The sequence below is a fragment of the Schistosoma haematobium genome, chromosome 1 (assembly GCF_000699445.3).
Source record: "Schistosoma haematobium chromosome 1, whole genome shotgun sequence".
NCBI classification, from domain to species: Eukaryota; Metazoa; Platyhelminthes; class Trematoda; order Strigeidida; family Schistosomatidae; genus Schistosoma; species Schistosoma haematobium.
Genome location: NC_067196.1, coordinates 75,276,001 through 75,300,948, shown reverse-complemented (window position 1 = coordinate 75,300,948; position 24,948 = coordinate 75,276,001). Strand labels below are relative to the sequence as shown.

General features: G+C 31.3%; 1 protein-coding gene across 2 annotated transcripts in view; it reads right to left on the bottom strand.

Annotated features, from left to right (window-relative positions):
* Window positions 1–2,123: 2,123 nt before the first annotated feature.
* The window catches only part of TTLL4_1 (Tubulin polyglutamylase ttll4), a 34,759-nt gene continuing 11,934 nt past the window's right edge, over window positions 2,124–24,948 (bottom strand). For both annotated transcript variants that reach the window (XM_051209687.1, XM_051209688.1), the window contains 8 exons: window positions 24,233–24,444; window positions 22,843–22,950; window positions 19,857–20,090; window positions 15,170–15,830; window positions 13,338–13,427; window positions 6,322–6,770; window positions 4,004–5,178; window positions 2,124–2,479 (listed from right to left, as the gene is read on the bottom strand). In XM_051209687.1, the coding sequence (XP_051075148.1) occupies window positions 2,364–2,479; window positions 4,004–5,178; window positions 6,322–6,770; window positions 13,338–13,427; window positions 15,170–15,830; window positions 19,857–20,090; window positions 22,843–22,950; window positions 24,233–24,444 (3,045 nt within the window). In that variant the 3' untranslated portion in view covers window positions 2,124–2,363. The remainder of the gene's footprint in view (window positions 2,480–4,003; window positions 5,179–6,321; window positions 6,771–13,337; window positions 13,428–15,169; window positions 15,831–19,856; window positions 20,091–22,842; window positions 22,951–24,232; window positions 24,445–24,948) is intronic.

Genomic DNA, 24,948 nt, shown 5'->3' with positions numbered 1-24,948 from the left:
GGTAAAGGAGGAGGGTTGGACATGGGGTTAGAGACCTCACCCCGTAGAAAAATAATTCCTTAACCCGTAACTTTGTATAGAAATTTCAACTTAAGTCGGATCAGATTAGTTGTGAAATAGCTTAGTAAGTGAAAATTACAGTGAATTTTTTTTTCGATGATAGTTTAGAAATTTTGAACTACCAACATGATTCTAAAAGTGAACAATTTTCATTTAATTAACACCTAATCAAAAATTCACTCAAATAAACATAATCAAGATTAAATATTCATCAGAATGAGACCTTTGGCTACAAAAAAGGTTAATCCGCAAACTTATTTTCATTGATTATTTACTCTATCTTATTTAATTAGGCAGTTAGTGTAGCTACCACAAGTAAGTTACTGAGCCTTCCATAGTCCTACATCTAAGTGATGAAATTTTTAGGATTTATAAAAATAGTTATCAGCAAACAGAAATAGTGCTAATCAAATCAAATAATGAACAGGTCACACAAAATTAATGCGATGAATAGACTGTTACATTTGTTCAACAGCATCTTTGAAAACTATTGGTTTTTATATTAAAAGTATGTAGTTCTATGAATAAGAGTTATTAGCCTAAATAGTATTCCTTCCTAGTATTTTAAACTAAATCTCTCATGGGAAAGTTCATAAGTCTGAATCATTCAAACTCGTTGCGTACAAAGGTATATTCTGGTGAATGACGACAACTTTTATCTAAGATTCTTATGGAACTTTAGCATTATGAATATTATGAAAGTGTTAAGATGACTATATCTGTGGGTTAAAATAAGAGGAAATAGTTGACTAAAGTTTGTTTAAATTAGGTATGTACTACGTGTCGGAACTTTGTCCTCGTTATGAGTTTAAAGTAATCATACCCTCATCAATTTTCTCAATCTTAAGGGAAATTGATGTAATTTTAGACAATTTTAAATTTTACCTTGCATAAATTTTGTTTAATAGTTCCTGTAATTACAGCTATGTCTTAATGGTAGATGATAAACCACTGGAAAACGTATTGAAGCTCCTCTAGTCAAGGCCTAATGCAGAAGTAGGCTGATAAACACATACTCTGCTTAGAAACCAGTATAATATAACTCCATAAAGTCAGTGACTTTCATTCATTGAAGTGCAAGAATGTGTATGCTAGTTACGCTGATAGATATACGTAGTACGTAGCACCAATCTGCAGTGGAATGTTTTGCAACCCAAGAATGAATTAAAAATAACTAGAAGAGAAATAAAGAGCCATTGTATTAACAACAGAGTTGGAACATTCATGAAGAATGTAAAGCAGAAGTGAAGGGAGATGTGTAAATAATGTTTTAATGTGTGTATTTAAACAAGACACTTTAATTTTACACTAAACAATAAATTGGTTTTCTCCACAAAGTCTTCGTTCATTAAAGGTATAAATTATTAAAAAGTGATTATTTAAATGACAGAAATATCAGGCGGTTTGCAGTAGATTATTAATGCTAACATATATTCATCTTATTTAATTATTTTTCTATAATTAACGTTTTAGTGGCCTGTGGATCTGACTCCAATTAGATCGTATAAATGTTTGTTATCGCCTATCCTCGTATATAATCGTCGACTTAAATCGCGTTAGTCAATAACCGAATTAAATAAGTCAAATAACGAGAATGGACTTGTGAATAAGCATATTTTGTATATAAAGCGAATGTAATACAGAGAAGAGAAACGACGCGCATTGGTGATGGCGGGTAAGCCAACTCCCCTTTAACCAAGCGTTAATCAATATTTATAGTTACACAAAAGTAATTTACGGACATGTGATGAGTAATGGGATAAGAAATGTACACATACCTACGCGCTCATATAAAAACAGTCAAGATTGACAAGCGAATAATTAACAAGGTCAGAATGTGACTCAAGTAGAATGAATAGAATCGGCTGTCTGAAAGCTGGAATAAGGTATATGGGCTTAATATAATAACTGACACTACAACCTATCTTTCAACATCGGATTAAGTTTTTATGTTTATATCATTATCATCTTTTCTAGGAATTCCTTATTTCTATGCTGTTTTAAATAGTAGAGACTTAACTATGCTTACTTTAGTATCCAGTAATTATAAAATGATGTTCAAGTTTTTAGTAATTCATCTATTTATTGCATATTCTTTTAACATCTGATTTAAACGCAAACAATTATAACCAAAATAATAATTTCAATGAAATGCATTTACACATGTACGAATAGTAGATTTGGCTAGTTTTCAGTACTAGTAACAATGGGAGTTATTTTGTTATCACAGTGAATTAAAATGTTTACACTATTTCACAATGAAATTAAATGTTTTCAATTTCAATGGATTTAATTTGTTCATATCAATTGGATATTTGTGCTTTTTTCATTTCTAATGCCAAATGCCTAAATGAAGAATTTAATTTGTCTCGTATAAATGATGAATAACCACTAGACATTGAAAGATCTTCAAAAGATCCTAAAAAAACACAAAATATGCAGAGATGATTTTTATCAAAGCCAATCATTAAAACGTTTGACAAATATTATGAGAATCAGACAAATACACATATGAAAAAGATTTTCGTTACTTTGTTGAGAAAGGTTATTATCAGATTTACGTGGGATTGATATAAACCTAATGAAGAATATTTAGTACTGAGTAGATCATTAGTCTATGAAATACCTAAACACATTTTACATATCACCCTACTTGCATAATGTTCTGATTAGATTATTCAAGCATATGATTATTGAAATCTGACAAGCAACAATCGATCAGTTTTATGAAAAGATAATTAAAATTAGTAGTTCTACAACTCGTCATATTTTGCTAAATTTCAAACGTTTGAAGATCATCAACCAAAATTAATGTACCATTAGAGCAGCATTATTTTGACTTAGTTTAAGAAAATGTGACAGCTTCAACTAAGACGTCTTTCTTATAGACTCTTGTCTTCGTTGATTTCCACCATGATTTCTGATAGAATTTCTACATCATTAGAGAGTGCTGAGTTCATGGTAATAATCTAAAATCTTATTACGTCAACAATTCAGAAGTACTAAACTGTCCATACTTTTCTACAATTCACTACGTCTACTGAAATATTTGTGATTGTTATGTGGCCTAAATAGTTAAGGAAAACTAAAGCTTTAGATGTGCAATCGTCACTTCAGTATTCCACTGATTCTACATTTTACCAATTGATTACAAAACTAAACATGTTCTGTTAATGCTGGTTGGAGGCCTATGCTCCATTGGGGGTAACAGGCGTAGGTAACTAAGTGAGTAAGTAAGTTAATTCTTCAAACAATAGTTTATCAGAAAACCCGGATATAGTGACAGGTCTTCAAATATTTAATGACATTTTTCCTTACAACTGCAAAATATTTCAACTATTTTCTTGATTTCTGCAACTACTATGAGATTAAGTTTGACCAGATGTGATTTGAAATACATGTTTAAATACTATACAGGATTTCCATAACAAAATCTGTACCATGTTTGCTTTGATCAAAGCTATGATTATTATCAGAAAGGGATTTGGTGAAATTCATAGTAATTTAATAGTTGGATTCATGAGTCAATTGGAGCTTTCGGGTTTTCCATGGTGGTCTAGCTTCAACTGACTCATGAAGTCAACTATTCTTAGTAATTTAGTTTCTTATTGGTTTGTTACTGGTACTAACTTGTTACGATAGAAGCATGAAGATCTAACAGTACAAGGTGTGTTGTGAACTTTATGCTAATCATCCATACAAAGTTAGATACTATTTTGAAAAAATGAAGACAACTCCCTAAACCTAGATAGTAGAGGGATTTACAGGTTAGTTTAAAGAGTTATTAGGTCAGTATTTTTATATTCATTATTTTAAACTACGGTTCTACTATTTTAGGGATGAAATGCAATTTTATCGAAATAATTAACAAATCAAATTATTAACAGAACAGTTTGATTTATTTTTTTTCACGAAAAGTTTAACAATTAGTGTAATTGTTTACCTTTTCTATCGTTAGGGTTTTTCAGGCACAAACTTCTGTCTTGTGAATAAGACCTTATTGGGCACATAGCTGAAATAGATTTGATACGATGATAACGCCGATGGTTATTCGATATGCTATCAGTGTACTTATTACTCTGACATTCGGAAATCAGTTGTTGTTTCTGCCTTTTATTGTTCACATTATTTATAGTGCCCTTATTGCTGCTTTTATTATAATACTTATCATTAGTGTAATATGTTGCTGACATTTTTATCTGTTGATTAATATGACTGTTATCTTTATAAAGATTTGTTGATATGTCATTCATTTCATCTGGTGACTTGCATATTCTCTCAGAATTCATATGTTGAAGAATATGATAACCATAGAATTTTGATGGATTTGTGGGTGCTACTGCTGTTATTGATGACGATGATAATGATGATGATGAATATCTTACAGGTTTCATATTTCTTGTTGTATAAGGTTCATGTGACAAAGTTTGGTAACTATTTGAAGTACACGTAATATTATGAAACGATTTGGTAGCATTTTCATCCCAGTTGGATGTTTGGGTTTGTACTGAAGAAATATTCGTTTGCTTTTTATCAGATGGTATTTCTGAAGGTAACGATGATTCTTTCAGCGTGTTATTTGATGCATTCACAAATTTGGTATTCATAACAGCGTTTGTGAGACAAGTTTTGGTATAACTACAATTGTTTAAATCAGTACTATCATTTATTACTGATAGCGTTGATCCAAGAAAATTTTTATTATTTAATTTAATATTTGGTTGAGCTGATTCTCGCTTTACTGATGATTGAAATGTTTTACTTTTCACAGATGATAATGGTGAAGATTTATTGTGTGAATCACTTCCATTATCTAATTTATAATGCTGCTTCAAATACACATTATTATTTTCATCAATATGTTGAGTAATTGTTTGTGATTGATTTGAACATTCGTCTGTCCTAACAATAGTTTTGATATTATTCAAATCTATGCATTGATTTTCAACAGAACTATCATTTGGATATCCTAATGAAATGGAATCATCTATTTTATGATATTCACGGAGGTCAATTTTATTTGAACTGTAATTTGATGTTTTTGGATTTGTATCACCTTGTGTTTTGAAAAACTGGCTAGATTTCAGAGGTGAATCTAAATTCTTCAAATGTACAGCTCTACACAGAAAAAAAGTATAAAGGCATTTAAATAATAATGTGCGTACTAAAAATAATTTTTAATACACTTAAACTATTACGTACAATTAATTTATATCGGTTGTTTAAGCCTTCCGATTGATGTTCAAGAATTCAATTGCTCTGTCGCATCTGTGCATCCTGTGTGTATCGTTTCGATAGTCTCATTAAATTATAAGGAATATTTACCAGAGCTGAAGTAGAAGTAGAATCTAGGACTTACGTTCCGTCCTGTTTGGAACTTATCAACTCAACGTACCTGCATCTCAGAGTTCTTGTTCGCTTCTCGATCCCAATCCAGTACCTTTCGGTTCAAGTGCCAACTTATTATCCGTTTAGCTACCGAGTCCAAATAGTAATGTGGTGAAGTTTAGTTCATTTATATTGGTTGTTTGAATCTTCTCACTGTCATTTGGGACTTCAATTGACAAGACGCTTTTGAAATATGTGCATTTAGTACGGACTGCACAACAGTATAATATCAAGGCATAAATAAATACTGTGCCTAATCTTTACTTACATAAAATATCAGTCTTAAACTGGTAACCATGTAAATGAATGCATCTTAAAAAACGAGATATTGCTCACAGACCAGCCCGAAGTTTTGAATCCTAACTGATGTCTAATTCAGCTTCAATTGAGTTCTGATAATAAATTTTCAATATAAAGATCATGTTGAGCGGTTAGATATTGTAGCACATTGCTCATGATATCAGGTGGACAGGTATGAATGTTTATAAGCTCTGAGTCAAAGCAAATTAGTTTTTTACATAAAGACCGATCTCAGAAGGGGTTGAACTTATATCACACAGTTTTACAGTCATACATTTCATCAGTTAAATATTTCGATTAAAAAATATGATTGTTACTCAATACCGATTAGTATAAACAGTTAAATTCCCTAAAAAAGTATTTTTTTTAGGGAGAATAGTTCAGTAACAATATTTGTGACATTGTATCCGGTTAGTTAGACGAATATCTAAATATAACTGCATTTAAAATGTACTGGATATTATAAATTCAGATTCACAAACGGTATAGATAAAAATCTTAGATAACTTAACTCCGCTTAATATAAGTCACTATTAAATTTATTTAAGAACCTAGAAACAATCTATTACTTACTTTCTACATAAATTGATTACGGATTTTAAGCCAGCTATAGAAACGCTTGTCATTTCACCTGCTATGGACAAAGATTCGGTATTTAATTCATTTGAAATAAGTGCTATTCGATCTGGTAAAGTTTTGTCGTAAAAACAGTGGACAAAGGAATCACAGGATAAATCCTCATTACCTTCTGAATTATGATAGATTGTCAAAAACACATATTGAAGTATATCATAGTAGTAAAAAGATGGTGAACGTGAACCTAATGTACCACCAACTATGTTCTCCTGGTAAGCCCCTTGAAGAAAGGTCAACATTCGATAACCTTTAGATCCATGAACTGGAAAAATACATTGAAAATTACCAAGTGAAGCACGATAACGTTCGTCTATTAAGTTGACTAATGTACGCAAATCATCCGGTGAAAGTTCCAATAAAATATGACGTAATATATTCATAGGATCCTAATGTGTGAGAATGACAAGAGGTTTTCAAACTGTTTGACTCAATTTATTAATAAATATAATCAATAATGAAAAAAAAATTGATAGGAACTTTTTATCTTTTCATTCGTCAATGTAATTCATGAAATTTGAAGGTCCTTATTTCAGTATCGGAAAATCTTATATATTTCATTCATTGAATCAAAATAATTATGACTTTATAGTATTCAAACATTCTCTCTACTAATAAAGTTCTTTATGATTAATTTCTGTTAGCGATAGATGTGACCGTTATTTAAGAAAAGTATTGGAAGAAAATATCATGAAATAGAAGTTGAGATAAATCATTAAATTAAGAATAGTGAGTGAAAACAATTGGTTTGGTTACATTTTTGTGTAAGCAAAACAGGCAGATCAATCCATTAACTGTAAGTATATTGATATAGCAGAATGTGAGCTATATTACACAGTCTAAAGACAAAGATATGATCTAGCGATTAACTTATTAGATGGTTGTGTAACATTTAGTTCACTCCGAAATATATAGTATTTCATTCCCAAAGTATCATCTGATGTAAAATAGTTCACTGACGAAAGACTGCTATAATCGAATGTTTATTCATGAAATTTGACATAACATTAAATAAAGAGAATAATTTAGTGACATAGTTGAAGTATGTAAACTTGAAAGAGTAAAGCCATAGGAAAGTGAATGTAAAAGATTAAAAGTGAATAGCTAAAATAGTATTTGAAAACATCGCTCCTCTTTGATGTATATTATAATTAATAATAAGGATGTTAATGAAATCGCTCATACTTGATTCTCCAGAACTTATATTACTGTTCACCATTCCTTCTTTTAAATATATAAGTTAACTGGAGGTAATCTTTGAGAGTGTAATAATAAAATAACAAATAACTAAATTATATCTTAGATATTATTACAGAATCTGCGACAACTTATAGTCATGAACAGATTGATCCAGAAAGCAATGTTATATTTTAAAGATAGGTAAACGGTCCAAATGATTATTTGAAAAGATATGGTTCATAAAATATCTTGAACGGACATGTATCTGGTGGTTTATACCAATGTGACACAGGCTCTCAAAGGTGGTCTATTATCGATCGGTTAATGATTTTAATAAAAGTTAAGAGTCTCCACAACCCCATACTGATAAATGGATAATTTTTTAAAAATTAATTAAATTAATCAGGGATAGTGTATTTCTAAAATATCTACAACAAGGTGAGCTTGGTAAGTATCCTAGGCATAAGCAGTGATAAAGATTTAATACCCTATTTTTCGAAGTTTCGAAAGAAAGGTAATTGTTGATATAGCCAAAACTGACGAAACGAATTTCATATAACGGACAAGTTGAGGCAAACTGCTTCAGAGTCTCAGAAATCTGCTCGCAAAGTAATTCCTATGGCTCCTTGAGACTATAAGAGAGATTGTAGATTTACTAATTTTAAGATAAGAGAAAAATAGATTGTACAAGGTCTGGTAAAATATGCTTATTTCTTCCATAATAATACTGGACAAAAAGTCATTCTAATCTGAACCTATTTACTGAGTGCAAAGAAAGTCCAAGTGTGAATGTTTGCAGTCCGCATATCATCCAGTGTTTGTAGGAGAAAGCTATGAGAGAGTTATAAAGTAATGGAGCGAACAGTGACAACCATTTTATGGTCTCTGATTTTGAATTCTCCATTTTCATGTGCAGAAAATAGAACATAATCTCTTGAAAAAACTAGGTTAAGTACACTATTATAACTTGCTGGTATATCAAGCGACTGTGACCAACAGGCCTGATCTCTGAGTGTAAAAGCAATGCGTGCAACTTCTCAACAATCGAAAGCTCTGATGTTCCTCAGTATGTTTTGGCCTTCTTTTGTTCTTATTATTTGGTGGTTATTTAAACCTTAAACAGCTATTGTGATCTCCTAACAATTTGTGGATTATTATCCCATTGGTTTAATGACCTTTACGTTTTTTTTACAGTTACAATCACAAATTGTTCTTTGCTAGACTGCCAGGGAGAACCTGGAAGCACTCGACGTTCGTTTCGTCTACGTAAAGGACTCCTCAGTAGTGCGTGTCCATGAAAATTAAACACTGTACTTTCGGCCTCGCAAAAGAATGGTTAATATCTGAACCATTAGGCCGGTATCCATAGATGTTGATGTCCATCATCAATTAATGCATGACATCATGCGATCATCTTGTCTTCGGTGGGAAACTACCTCAATCAATCTATAATCTTGTGCGACCCGTCATCCACTGCCTCTGTTTTTTTATTTCTTTTTCATATATGTTAGTTGAACAGTTATATTTCAGACCAGTAAGTTATTTTCAACCTCTTAATTCGTATGCAGCGTTCTTTTGATATTTAAAATCTCGAATCAGTTTATGATGTCATCACTTTTTATTCTTTTCCTACTCGCATATTTATCACACAACTATGAGTACTTATGTACAGCTCAAGTAAATGATTTCGTCAAAAACAAAATTTTCTTTACTGAATTGTTTTTATTTTCCGTAAGCCTATGTTTGGTAGTTTTATCTGGGACCATTAGAGAACTTTTTTAATTGGTAAATTCACCAGTTTACTGTTCTGAATCGTTCAGTTGTTCAGCAACTGAATGTGAGTGGTTTTTATTGAGACGAATCCACTGATACTAGCCATCTGGGAGGTTAGCTGCATTAAATATCGTGTTCCTATTCGAAATAGGTAGGGCCTTGTGAGGTATGTGGTAAATAATACCATTATTTCTGAAGATCATTCGCTTACTGAGTTCGGTAGTCGTAAGATCAATGACAGATGCCGCTTTAGTAAAATCCTTAAGATCAAAGGGGACCGCATCCATGAAAAATAATAGCATAAGAGATGATAAAGACCTAATTTCCTATTTAAAATCATGAAGGTTTACAAAGGGACTTCATTTTGGAACCCATATTCCTTGGTTCCTTATTTACACTGTCTATTATGTATTTCAAGTTATCTATGCGATAACGTTTTGGTGGGCTTCGAATGTGTACGTTATATATTGAGTCAACCAATGGTCATCTTATGAACCCATCAATGACATGATCTGTTAAGCAAGGATTCAACATGTTTAGTGTAAAGTTAATAGGAAAATTAAAATTAACAAATTAATTCCGACTATTTTGTAATTTTTTCGATATAAGTCTCCTTTCGACTGCTATAGTAACATTATATGATATAATATGTGGTATATCATATACGGTACTCAACAAAACACACCAAAATCAAACTTTGTCCAGAACACTTTCAAATGTGCCGCAATAATTAAACGTCCCGTGAATGATTTAGCGTATATATATATATATATATATATGTCAATAACGCTCAGACTTATTGAAAGCTTTAGTGATACATCCACTTTTAACAAGCTACTTAAGAAATTAAATAACAAGATTATCAATTAATTATTATGGTACAATTGTATTCACTATGTTGTTTTAAAATCTCCAAGTAAATACTTACTAAGTCCTATTATATACTAATCAATAATGATTATGATTTTATTTGCTGAGATAGCACGGAACAGTTTTTTTGATAATGTAGATTCAGTAAAAGCAAACAGAGTAACATTATATTTCATTTGCTTAAGTAACTATCACAGAAATCTGATTTGAGATCCATGACATTATATATTATGTTTCATAATAGTCAATAAAATATGTTTAGGGAAACTAAAGCCAATGATATTGTCATAGAGATCTAAATGTTTTAATGATGAAACTAAAGCTGAATAACTAATGATGTTTAGAATTCAGTTTATGCTGTTTAACTAAATCAATAACAGCGTATTTTTGTGTGGTTAATACATATTATATATTTCATGGATTGAAGTACGAATACATGAAGTTAATACGTTGTAATTAATGGAATTCGGTAACTAACTTTATGCTTATTATATGATCAAAACATTTATATAGAATAAATTATGAAGTATGATATTACCCATTGATGTTAACCATAATCTGGATGAACAACCTACTCATAGATTTAAAGTGATAAACATTGTCCAACCACTATGTTAAGTAAATGTATTGAAAAAGATTTACAGAATCTATATACTCAATTAGATTTCAGATGTAATGTATTAGAGTAACTTGTTATTTTAAACCTTAGAAAGCTGATCTTTATATGATGCATGAGGAAACGTTTATTTAAAATCAATCTTTTGCACCAACATTTTAGTTCGTTATGTATAGCAACTTTCTGAACAAAAAAAAACATTATTTCCTTTCACTCAGTCAGTACAGCTGAGAAAGTTTGGTTTATTTTTCTTATGAAATATATGCTATAAATAACTTATATTTCGTTGAATAGTATTTTCTTGAAAATAGCAATGAATCACTTATATACTATTCAGATTCCTTTATTTTTGTTCATTTCACATAACTAATCTACTCAGTCATCTATACGTGTGTCAAGTGTTCCCATTGATAAATGCTTATAATTCATTAGTGGTTTACTTGAGAACGACAATACTCTTCCTGACAGATGTCCGTTGAGCATCAGTTTAATCATGAAATCTTTAAAACTTTGCTTAAATTCAACGCTATTTACTTTTAACGGCATGTTATTCAAACAAACTAACGGTGTAGCAATGGGATCCCCCGTGTCCCCGATTGTAGCCAACCTTTTTATGGCATACATAGAATCAAATATCTTCGCCCACAACATTATACCACGAATTTGGCCTAGATATTTAGACGATATATTTGTTGTTATAAAAAAGACTCATCTAAGATCTTTTTCTAAACGAATAAATACACTTTCATCACACATCAAATTCACCGATGAAAATGAAAATGTACATGGTGAGCTACCATTCTTGGATTACTTAGTAAAAAGAAATCCAAATGGAAGTCTAAACCTATCCATTTACCGAAAACCGACACATTCAAATCGTTATATTGACTTCCATTCAGCACATCCTTTCAGTGCAAAGATCTCGCTAGCCTTAAATCTTTTTAGAAGAGCTAACAAGATCATCACATCAGAGGAAGACAAACAAAAAGAACAAATGAATATAGTTAGCATCTTACAATTTAATAATTTTCCTATGAAGATTATTAGAAGCATATTAAAACAAAACAATTTATTACATTATAATAGTGATTCGAATGAAATGCCATGGATTGGTACTGTAGTTCTACCATACCGTCATGGCACAACAGAAGAAATCCAAAGAATCTTAAAACATCACAGAATCAAAGTGCATTACAAAACAACGGACACACTACGTAGTACTTTAGTTCGTCTGAAAGACAAAATCCCGTCCATGTTCACACAGAACTGCGTCTACAAATTAGGTTGTATTGATTATGATGCCTATTATATTGGAGAGTCATCCCGCGAAATCGGGACTAGAGCCAAAGAACATATTAGGTACACAAAGAAACCTCCTAACAATCCTGTAGAATTGAACCAACTTCAAATTAAATCGGCAATAGCAGTTCATGCCATTTTCAACAACCACCAAATCGATTTTAAAAATATCAAAATATTGCAAAAAGGCTTTTCCAACTACAGAGAAAGGAGGATAGCTGAGGCGTTCTTTATAATGCTTAATCCTACTTCTCTCAATAGAAAGGAAGGTCTTACTATACATCCTACTTGGACCATCTATCCTAACCATTCAGTCTGATCGTATTCACAATTTCACACTATTATATTACAAATTTAAACTCTACCCTTTCTTACCATAAAGGTCACACAAGTTTTCATTCTTAAACAATGCACATATACATATACACACAAATTTACACACATCACTTATGAATCACCCTGACAGAAATGACAAGACATCAACTTGTTCAGACCTGTTTTTGATTGATCCAATATTATTATTGCATTGTTCCGTTGTACTATTTAAACTTGGATTAGTTTTACTTTGTTTATTTATTCTCTGAAGAAGTGACTTACACTAAGTCACGAAACGTCAGAAAATCCAATTTTCTACTCATTGGGATATTACAAATATATTATATTTATTTATAACAATCAACCCAATGCTAAATTTATTCGAAATTATCAAATCAAACCTTGGTAATGACACCTATATACGTGTGTCAGTTGTTACATAATAACAGAAAATCATATTTATTTGATGTGATGCAATGGGAAATTTTCTAAACTCGGAAGCAACACCTCCAAACATTCAGCTATATTTTTCTATAATGCTCAACTTTAACATTATTACATTTTTTATGTTTATCTATAGACAATAATAATCTATGTTTTGGTAGTTTATGATGAAAAACTTGGCAGTCTGTTTAAATTATTACGTTTTGTAGTTATTAGTTTGAACCTAGATTGTATATCATAAATTTGTTAGATGAAGTTTAATTCTCAACGAAATACTGTAAACAAGAATACTTCTTCATGAATGTGATTGGTTTTTTCTTAATCGTCAATTAACATTAAAATATAAGTTTAAAAAATCTTAGCTTGTATACATGAATGAAGAAACCTCGATTTTGTTGAAATCACACACATACATACATACATACATACATAGAAAGAGAGAAAGGTTTTGAAGATTTACCTTTGAGAAATTTTCAGTAGTGGTAGTACTAGTTGTTGAGTTCTTCATGTTATGTTTGCATAATCTGTTAAAAAATTGTGATGATTTATCCTATGATCAAAACGAAAACAAAAAAAGTATATTTAAACATTTTTATTCATTTTACAGAACAAATGGAACATGACCATTTAGCAGCATGATAGTTCAAATAGAATTAAGCTGAGTGTCAAAAGACGTTAGTGTTCAAGATGGAGGCTGTCAATGAAATCCAAATGTTATTTTCCAGACTGTATCTTTCAAAGAAACAAAGTATTCAAACTTCGATGTATGATATGTTTGATATTTATAATGACATGAAGTAAATTCAGGTTTTACAAAACAAGAGATTACTCAATTAATCACATATATTTAAACTAATTAACATATTTTTATGCTGCACTTGGTACATCCAAGATTCTAGCTAAGAAGCTCTAATGTTGAAGAGTTGTAACCAGCTTCATTCACCTGGCCATAATTTCACAATGACCTCTATTTGTCAAACGTAAAAGGGCTATCTCAAATAACTACATTATAAATTGGCGTATTTGAAGCTACATCTCTGCCTAGATTTTGATCTATGACTATTTGTAGCGAGGGAACATTTAAATCACAATATGCTTACAGCTTGAAATAAAAATATCAATGGAAACATGGCATGTTAACTGTTTATTCCATTTATAAACACAATTATAACAATCAGCTATAAATCCATCGAAAGTGTATTTCTTTTCATTTTCTGTAATCAGGAAGATTTATAAACCGAAATACTTTAGTTAACAAGTCAAGTCATGCACCATAATCCCATATAATTTTGCCTTTGAAAAAATTAATAGATTTCTGTCAATTTGTTAACTTAGAACTACATATGAAACTATGGTATACTAATAATGTCACAAAATATTACATAACTTCATAATGATTGTAGTGTCGGTCACTTACATCCATATAAGTAGTACATAACAGTGGTCAGGCATAGATTGTATTTTAGCAGAAGATCGATAAAGAAAGAACGCCAACGGAACGAAATTGGTATGAAAATGCATCAACAATGAAATCTGAGACAATAGACTGAGATTTACAAAAGGAACAGTGAAATTTGAGACGATGGATTGATATTTCGCAAATTAGCTAATTACTATATGGTTTTCAGATTTTGGTGAGACGCTTTGTAACTTCGTATCGATTACATCCGATTGTCCCCACACGTGTTCGTGTTCGCTACATAATAACTCCATATAATGCATTTTTATTAAAGAATCTCTTGATAATTGAATTATTCTAGTTTCGTAACGGATAAAATTACATTTTACCAATATCTGCTGAGAATGTAATTCAAAATACTAGTACACCTAAAAACAATAGTATAACTGGTAAATTAATTTGGAATTATAACCCTCAGTAATTTATATATCAGTGAAATGCTTGATTTTTAAGGGATTTCTTAAGTTGTCAACTATTGTTTATCAATAACTTTGAAAAAAATGCCTTTTACATAAACAGTTTAGAAGATGAAGAAGATTTGTAGCTCAGGTGGATGATTTTGCTGAAGTTTTGTTTTTTGAATTGAATGGTTTGGTCTTGAAGCTTTAATTGTTCTTCTGAATGACATTATCAGCACAAACTTCAGATAAAAGTCTATCTGGTTGGCCAAACCATCTAGCTCAGAGAACAAGACTCTAGCAAAAGTATTTTTTTGAAATTATAAGATTAAATGAATCATAACTAATTATATTTACTTAAACTACAGTGAATTAATTGTAAATAACAAAAAGTTTCATATTGAAAATGTACTAAAATTAATTATTTCGACTAACTTTCTCTTTATCTGTCATTAATGATGAATAAAATAGATGTTTTCGTTTATCCTCTGCTGACAAACTGATATCCCATAAACGTGGATCTGTTATCGGTATACATGGATCAACAAGTATTCTATTATTACTGTTATTATTATTTAATAATGAATTGTTATTTAAATGAAGTTGACCAGAAATCCCTTTTACATCATTTGTTTTACAATATGTTGTTTTAACAGATACAGCTGATAAAGATCTTTTAGTATGTGTATTGTTAATATATGGACTAGGTGGAGGCAATCCATTAATAGATGTTCCTTTTGGCATAAGTGGTTTAAGAGGAGTAGATAAATTGCAAATAGAAACACTGGATCTATTGCATGAATCTTTATTAGATAATTTTACACTGTAATTGATATCGTTTTTATTTCTGCGTGACATATAGAATTGATCACCTTTTTGTAGCCGTAATATTGACTCTGAAGTAACTCTTCCGGTTGCGCTTAAATTCTTATCTTTATTGAGCTGACAGTGAACATTGTTTAGAGACCTTGATTGACTTGCTGTTACAGATAATGATGAGTGGTAGTCAGGAGGCAGTTGAAACCCACATATGTTGAACATATCTTTAACAACAGCCGTTTTTACTTCATCATCAAGTTGTGTATTAGTGTGTAAACTGAAATATAATGATTATATGTGTGACTATTTTTATACTGAAGTATAATAAACGAGCAATATATGATCAAAACTCCAGTAGATGGTATCCTCCGAGTTCCAACGGTCAAATTTAAAGGAAAACAGAGGACAGAATGTTATTATGACACCGAACTGTATATTATGGTAGTTAAAATGGCTTCCTGTGCAATGGACTTTACATAGGAATCATATTATTAGATTAAGTGATAAAACAACTTGCATGTCAGGTGCCAGGAACTACTTGCTAGTAAGGTTCTATCTAAAACTTTTTAGGTTAGGATGACAGCAAACCTAGGATTGTCATGAGATGATGTTTATAACGACCAGGTTTTGTCATGCACAAAAATGATACTTTGTTGTTTAAGTTATGATGATCATAAAAAACATCTCTATGAGAACATAGACGACTTATTTTCACATTTAGTGGGACTAGATGATTACTAAACCTAGTACTATTTGATTCATATTTTTTGTCTAAAGTACATTTTTAATATATCACTGATTAAGATTCCTTCCATCAACAACCTTAAATATGTGTTTCTCAGTCTGCGAATCCAAACTTTTATCGCGGGATTTGTCTGGAATGAATTCTTAAACTGGTTGCGAGAAATGAAGTAGTTGAGAGCATCCACCACTCCCTTTATTTTGAATCCATCATCAGCCCTGGTAGGTTAATATCTGACAAAGTTTCCACATGGGTTAAAAAAGCTCAACTGGATTTCGGGAGAGATGTCCATCTTTCAACTGAAAAATAACTTTGCTAAGCAGTAGTTGTCTCTGTTCTATTTTATGTAAGTGAAACATGGCCGTTTGGAATAGAGCATATTCTCAGACTATTAGTGTCCGATCATTGGCATCTTCAAAAGATTGTTCGCGTATTTTGAGGCCTCATAGTGAATGTTGGTTACATTAGAAACAGGGCACTGGATCAAGTTGGCAAATCCGTTTTTGAACAAGTAATTCGTCACTGAATGAAGTGGCTAGGACAAGTATGACATATTCCCAACGGCTGTTTACCTTGATGAGAAATACTGATTGACGCGGGTATAGATTAGAAGAAAACTAAAGGTGGACAACCCAAAGTATAATATCAATCCAACAAACCACTGATAACAATATGAATTATGCTGGCAGATGAAGACTACCTGGTTGGAGTCACTATGGTTCCCATAGCCGACAGGTAGAAACCTTTGGTGTTATATATATCAGAATTCGTTACATTGTAGTAGATCCATTCATCATTTATCTTCCTCAAGACACTAAGTTTCAAAATTATTTTATAAGTCCTATTCTGAAAATAAATTCTGTCCGCTTGAATCACATTCTTTATTACTGATTTTTTCTTACTACGGATGATACTGTTACTGATTCTAATAATTTGTTAAAAATCTGGATAGTTTTATTGTCATGTGCTGATAGAGTGCACCAATTTGATGCGCATCAGCGCCAAGTTACACATTTCTTATGGTTGACTGATTTTATCTGATTTATTTTGGGCTATGAAAACAGGAACAGGTTACGCCCAATAATTCAACAAAAGAATTAGCGATCTCTACTTAGTTTCACTAAGCAACTCGAAAAGCTTTATCATAATTTAAGCTATAAATTTACAAAGATGAAAGATTTGATAAATTAGCTGTTGTATTCAACATCTTGATTAGAATAGAAAATCACTACTAACCAAAAATGATTTAGCTTTTAATACAAATAGAAAATTTAAAACGATTTTTACTTCAATTTAGTCCAAACAGGAAAAACAGGGAAAATCCACCAAAAAAAGATAGATGTTTAAATGAAACAATAGACATAGTAAAATAGTGAAACTTAGAGTTAAAATGTTAAAGAACAACATAGAGGGAATAAATCAGCTTCATATCTTAAACAGGTAGAACCACCAAATGAAAGTTCCTTTAAGTCCATAGAATTAAAGGATTTCATAGATTCATTCTATTTTTTAGTACTTAAAGTCTTGGTTTTCTAGACAGCTTAAATAATACTTGTTAACAACAATTACAAACTCCTTCTTGATGTATTATCATTATTTCGATTTCGTTTAGACGATACTTATCAGTTAAGTGAAAAAATAAACCACAAAGTTGGTTACTTTTTTTCTGAAATCTCGACTATCGGTTTAAATATTCTTGTTTTTTTTGCATAAAATAAAACATTTAAGAACTATTTCACTTTTCTGGTAATGTAAAAGGAGAACAGTCGATGAACACAAACTCATTGATAGACTGGGTTGACAGGTAAGACAAACAATTAGTAACCAATTTATTGGAATGGTTCAAACGATCGTTAATCAGTTGTTTAGATCATAAAGTTTATTCACAATGAATGAATCTTTTAATACTGATGATGAGAAAATTAACTAGAAAAGCAAAATACCAACAATTTTGTATTCATAGGTATATATGTATATGCATAGACTTCGTGAACGCGTTGCAGTGTAGAATGCTAATTATATCACGTGGTACAATGTAAGAAAAATTAAGTGTTCCTTGATCATATTGTAATGAGATGCATGCAGGTTACACTATATTTTTTTTTAGTTTAATTTTGATACCAACGTTTGATGTTAGTACTGCAAGCTAAAATAACATTTCGTAGCCATAAAGTGATTTTCAAGTTGCTTCGAACTCTCTCTCTCTCTCTCTTATATATATATATATATATATATATATATATATATATATAATGGATTTATGTTGATCTGTTAAAGTACTTTATCGTATCTGACCTTTGTATGCAAGATTCTTCATATAATATTTATTATATGTATTGAATGTTTCATAAAGCAATGCAATTTAATATTTCTGGTCTTGTATTACCGGTATCTGATAACCTGTAGCCTACAAATTTATTCATGCTTCTGTTTCTTGGAAAATCAATTCAAAATTCTTACATGTTTGTTCAATCTTCTGAAGTCATTACTGTGAAATTTGATACAACTTTCACATACTACAGCTGCAATTCAGACTAAAGCCAATTCACACCAATGTAGGTGGTGGTAAACCCTTATGATGCTTATTACTAAGTGATACGCTTTTAAGCGTTGTAAATTGTTTCCCCTCAAGTTTCGTATGAACGTTGTTATCAGCAACTTCTACCAAACATCAGAAGCACTTAAACATAGCTGGCAATAAGCCCAAAATAAAATATTTTTATATAAAAAATTCAGTCTGTTATGGTATCATATTCTCTGGAGAACAGTTAGCTAAATCAAGTGACCTGTAAACATTGTTGAAAATTATATACTAAAATAAAACTAATAAGAGAACTGGCAACTAAAGCGGTAACAATTTATTTAGTGTTAAGAATGACCCATATTTTTGGACTGATGCGACATGTGGAACATTGACAATGATCTATAAATTTATATCTTGATAGATAAAATATTATCCATAATCTACTGCTTTGTACAATAGAATGGGGATAAAACCTACCAATGATAGTGTATAAATATAAAATGTTGAAGTAGATTACTAAAGATGAATGGGATTCGGAAAGTCTACACGGAAATACCTGCTGTAAAAAAAGCTTTGATGAATTTTTTTTTGAAAGGGAATATCACCGAGACTATAATTCATGGATGAATCAGTGATTTTAATGATAGACATTCTTGGAATTCGGGGTGAACTACATTCAACCATATGATTAAATAGTATTTTGGAATTATAGATTATGTAAGTTAGTGATGATAACCCGAACTTCAATTCTTAAACTTAACTTATAACCTTTAATTCTTATCCAAATTCATCACACTAATCTATAATCCTCTTTTGTCTTTAAAAAGTAGGTGAATTTCCTCAATGTTAATTAAGCATCATTCGATGGTTGTCCCATATACTATAGTTTCACCAAAATATCCACTAATAATAAAATATAATGTTTAAGTTTACATATTATTTTATGTTAGTTGTTTAAAAATTAATAATGATGATTCTCTAGTTACTATTGACGCAAATTATTAAGTATAACGCCTGTATATCCCCAAGTGAATTACCTCGGTGATACATTAACTTCTAAAAGCCATGGTTTAAGATCAGCATCCAATATTATGTCAAAACCAAATAATTCATAAACTGATGCACGTCGTCGACAATTCTGATCAACCATCGTTGCAATACAACTGACAACAGATGATAATGTTTTAAAAACAATATCAACAATACGTGACCACAAGTTGGGCACATCAGCTCCACGTTCTGTTAGATATGACCATAATGTGCTCAATTTCCTAAAATATGTAGAAAATAATTTGTAATATGCATGAGTTATTAAAGACGTTTTTCATGCTTAAAATTGTATTGTTTATGAATTAGTAAAATCCAAATTTACGTTATTTGTTTAAATTTTTGGAAATACAAGAAAAAAAAGGATTGGACGACAAACTATAATAGTAAACAAACGTGGATAGTGGCTAGCAGTGGAATCCAGGACGCGGGTCTCATCCTATTTGGGACTTACCAGCTGGATGCACCTGCATCTCAGAGTTGATGTTCACCACGGGACTCGAACCCAGTACCGCTCGCTTCAAACGCCATCGTGTTATCCACTTAGCTACTGAGTCCTGAGAGCCACTTGCTTGTGCGATGGGGTGAAGTTTAATTCACTTGTTATTGTTTTACTTGAATCTTCCCATTGATGTTTAGGACTGAAATTGATCAGTCTCTTATTGGCATATATGCATATTGTGCGTATTGCCTCTATATTGCCTTAATTTACTAGCATTATAAGCATCCAGCTGACGAGTCCCAATTAGGACGAAACGCTCGTCTTGGATTCCACTGCTAACCACCATCCATATTTGCTTATAATACTTGTAAATTAAGGCAATATCGAGGCAATACGCACAATACGCATATATGCCAATAAGAGACTGACCAATTTCAGTCCTAAACATCAATGGGAAGATTCAAGTAAAACAATAACAAGTGAATTAAACTCTATTAGTGTTTCCACGTGTTAATGTGCTTAAATACTTCAAACACTATGCACTGGTTCGAATTTGTTTGTGGGATCACTTATAAAGTGGATGGCCGACTATTTATACCACTGATTATTTATCACAAGGTATTCTATTTATGAGTGTTTAGTAAAATATCAACATGATGGTATTTGTTAGTGCTGTTTAATATTCGTAGTAGATTTGTAGCTAATGATCTGTTTTAGTTTGATGAATAATTAAATCAGTATGGGGTTGTGGAGATAGTTTAATTTCATTGAAATCATGGGTCGATCCAATTGAGACCACCATTGGAAACCAGGAAGCACATGACGGCCGAAGCGTCCTAGCATAAGACTTTTCAGTAGTGTGCATCCATGACTCCGCAAGTGAGAATCGAACCCACGACATTTGGCCACGTGCTTAAAAGCTTAATTTCTAGGCTAGTGAAATTATATCCAACTGTGTTAGTGTATATCTTCAATGCCATAAAATAACCAAGTGATAAAAACCGTACAGCGAAAGATTACCTGTGAACATAAGTTATATTTGATCGAAATCTTTCACGTATGCTCATTTTTTTATTGCTCTAGTTTGTATTTCTATATATTCCTCAGTGAGAATATCTGTAGTGATTTACAAAGAGTACTTCGGGTAAGTGTTTGATTAAAACTTATGACTTTTATAAATTTTGCTTTCTTGGTATTGGTTGTCGTTTTTTTCGGATAAAGATTCTAGCGTAGTATTGAAATGGTTTCGATTAACCAGTAAACAAGTTTAAAAGTTATTACTATTGAAATTGTTAGACAGATAATTTCTCAAGTTCCAAGAATTTCAACATTTAATGGCTGTTTTATTATTTTTAGTTTAAGAGAATACTTATTTTTCACGGATATACTATTTTCACGTAGCTAAAGAGTTTGTACACTCATCTGTATACTCATTAGAATGATCCGCCAACATCATACGATTCTTTGAATTAAAAGTAGTATAGACTAAATGAGATTGGAAATTTTAAACAAAATGTCACTAGTTATTCGCTAATCCTTTATTACTCAAACGCAAGTAGTTTTAACAATCAACATCATATATACAAAACTACTAATAGTTATATTTCCGACTAGACGATTATCATAATTTTTACTTGTCACATTGTCAATGTGATGAGTTTATTTACTTGAACTTATCCATTTCTTGAAGGCAATTTTCATCATAAAACCAAACTTCAAAAAGTATATGACAATAAACAGCTGTTACTTTTTTTCTTACTTGGAATAACTGTGACGTGTAATATTAAGCCTATCGTACAACCTGCAAGTTGATGGACCTAAATCGGTTGGACCGTATATTAAATTTCATCAGTATGAATCAAATGTTATTCATAAGTATCTCACATTTCCTTGATTTCAATATGTTAACTCTTCATCAGAACTTAGGCGAATTCATCTTAAAACTGTTCCCTAATGAATGCAGAATTATTAATAACTTAAGTTGTTTTGTGAAAACGTTATGTAATGTAAACATAATTTCCACAAAACGTTCATATCAGCCTTAGATGATTCAAAGGAGCAGACAAAAATTTAGTAGTAAGACAGCTGTTCACCTCTAACCTGTATAAGGATAGTCGAATACTACGAAAAAGCTATTGTGAACTCTTAAACACCAACTCCACGGTTCAACCATTTCCTGTCCACCCCAAGGATACCAAAATTATAGTTCAAAAATCTGTTGATTGCTGAATGTATACAACTGAGGATGGAAATTACTACAAAGCAACACAAAAATTCCAAAATACCACCTGACCCATAAATAGACCAATTATCAACATTGATTCAAGTTTTAGAGTAGGTCTCATTAAATACAATGAACTGAATAAATAATGTTATCATATGAAAAAATAACAAACGAGAACATTAAGTTTAATCATTCATAGACAAAACAGACAAAGCCTACTAAAAACTAAAAGTCATGATCAACTGATTAATAACAAACAAGTATAGAAACAAACACTTTTAAACTGCAAGAATAACTACTTAATACTCACCATTTATGATTCGATACAAATGATTCTTCCGTTTTATTATATTTATTAACAGAATAATTTGTTAAATGTACAAAGCGATTTCTTAATTGTTGAACAGAAGTGGAATATCTATGTCAAATAAAAAGTTATAAAGGAAAGGTGAATAAGAAAACTCGAAGCTCAAAACTGATATACTAGTCAAATAAAGTAAAATGAAATAGAACAAAGGAGTTTTAAATACAATAAAATGAAAGTTATGATTGGATGGTTGTATATTCTACTGTTTTATTCTTCCGTTTGAAATGAGTAAATTTCCACTCTAATTCAATAATGAAAATAAGAAATGATAGATAGATTGTAGTAGATAATTAATGTCAGAATGCTTATCACTGAATGTAGATTGGTTTGATAAAGTCCATTGCAGATTGATTATTTTTAAAGTCCTCCTACTAAATATACAACATAATGCAAAACATGCGTTTACACATGCCTTATATTTATGAAAAAGACTTTTTTTAATAAAAATCTATTCAATTATCGATACTGTTTTTGATTGGGATCATTGATGTTAAACCACCACTGAAAACCTGGTAGCACTGGATGACCGTTTCGTCCTATCGTGGGACTCCTCAGCAGTGCGCATCCACGATCTCGCTTGCGGGATCCGAACTCAAGGTCTTCAATATCGCGCGCGAACGCTCAACCTCTAGACCACTGAGCCGGCTTCCCATAGTGTTAATGTCTAACTTCAGCCAATCCACGAAATTGCGCAACCATCTCGTATTGTACTGAGGTAGATAACTGTCGCAACCCGATACGGATTAGCTCCACTGGTCATGGCTTCTCACTAGAACTCCAAGAGTTCCTTCACGAAGCTAGTCACTATTGATCACATGGTAATTATCAGTATATGGTTGTTGAGACCCTGCGAGCAATATCTTCGATACACACTGCTTTGAAGTCCCACAATAGGATGAAACGGCCGTTCAGTGCTTCCAGGTTTTCAATACTGATCTAACACCAATCGGTTCATTATCTCAATCAAAAACCTAATAATCTTCACTACTGTATACTGATATCGATACTATATAAATTATCGAGTAATGCAATTTTTTTGTATATCATTCAATGTACAATAATTTCGAATCATAGGATAACAGGGTGAAATTTAAGCAATTAAGGTAAACTAAAACATTTAAAAGTCGTCTTATTTTCAATTCAGCAGTTAACTGTATCATAATCTGCTAAAATAAATTTTAAATAATTGTCAGCTTTTATTATCATTATTACTTTAACAAAGATCAGGAGTATAAAACAGTGATATTTCTAATCTCGTTTAAACAGTAATTCAGTAAATCAAAGTCATAAAATAGTTATAGAATACAAAGAAATGGAAATAAATAAAATTTACTTTTGTGAAGCAAATCTCACCAAACCTTCTCTATATACATATGCTCGAAGTGGACTAAAGCCTGCCACGAAAACATATAATCTTATATCAAATTTCTTGCCATCGATTAAATATGGTTGATTAATATATGACTGAACAATTACACGACGTTGTTTAGGAATGTCAGACCAACCACGAACTAATTTTACTCCGATCCCGCGAGCTGATGCTGGCTATTATAATAAGAGTAGCAAGATACGTAACAGTTAATTTTAGCGAACTACGACAATAAATAGTCACATGAAGTATTATCATTTTTCGAATCGGTATCGATAATAAAAAAACAATCATGGTTTACTTCGACACACAAATTGCACGCTAATCGTGTTCAATAACACTGTTAATACATAAAAGCTGCTGAACTGTTTTAATAAAGTTTATCCATCGATTAAATTCACCAGTGAGGAGGGATATGAAAGCAGCATAGCTTTCCTGGATTTCCTTCATTCCAGAAGATTGGACGTATTGTAAGAAGGAATGTATGGACAGATCAGTATACTAGCTTGTAAAGCTTTATATCCGTTTAGTGTCACATAAATCTGGTTAAATGTTTCAACCATAGAATCAAAATGTTATACCTTTAACACAGTATGAATGAAGAAACAGTTAAGCTAAAGAATGCATTCTAAGATGTCTATCTAGAAAATTTCATCGGAAATTATTTGTCCAAACCCAAA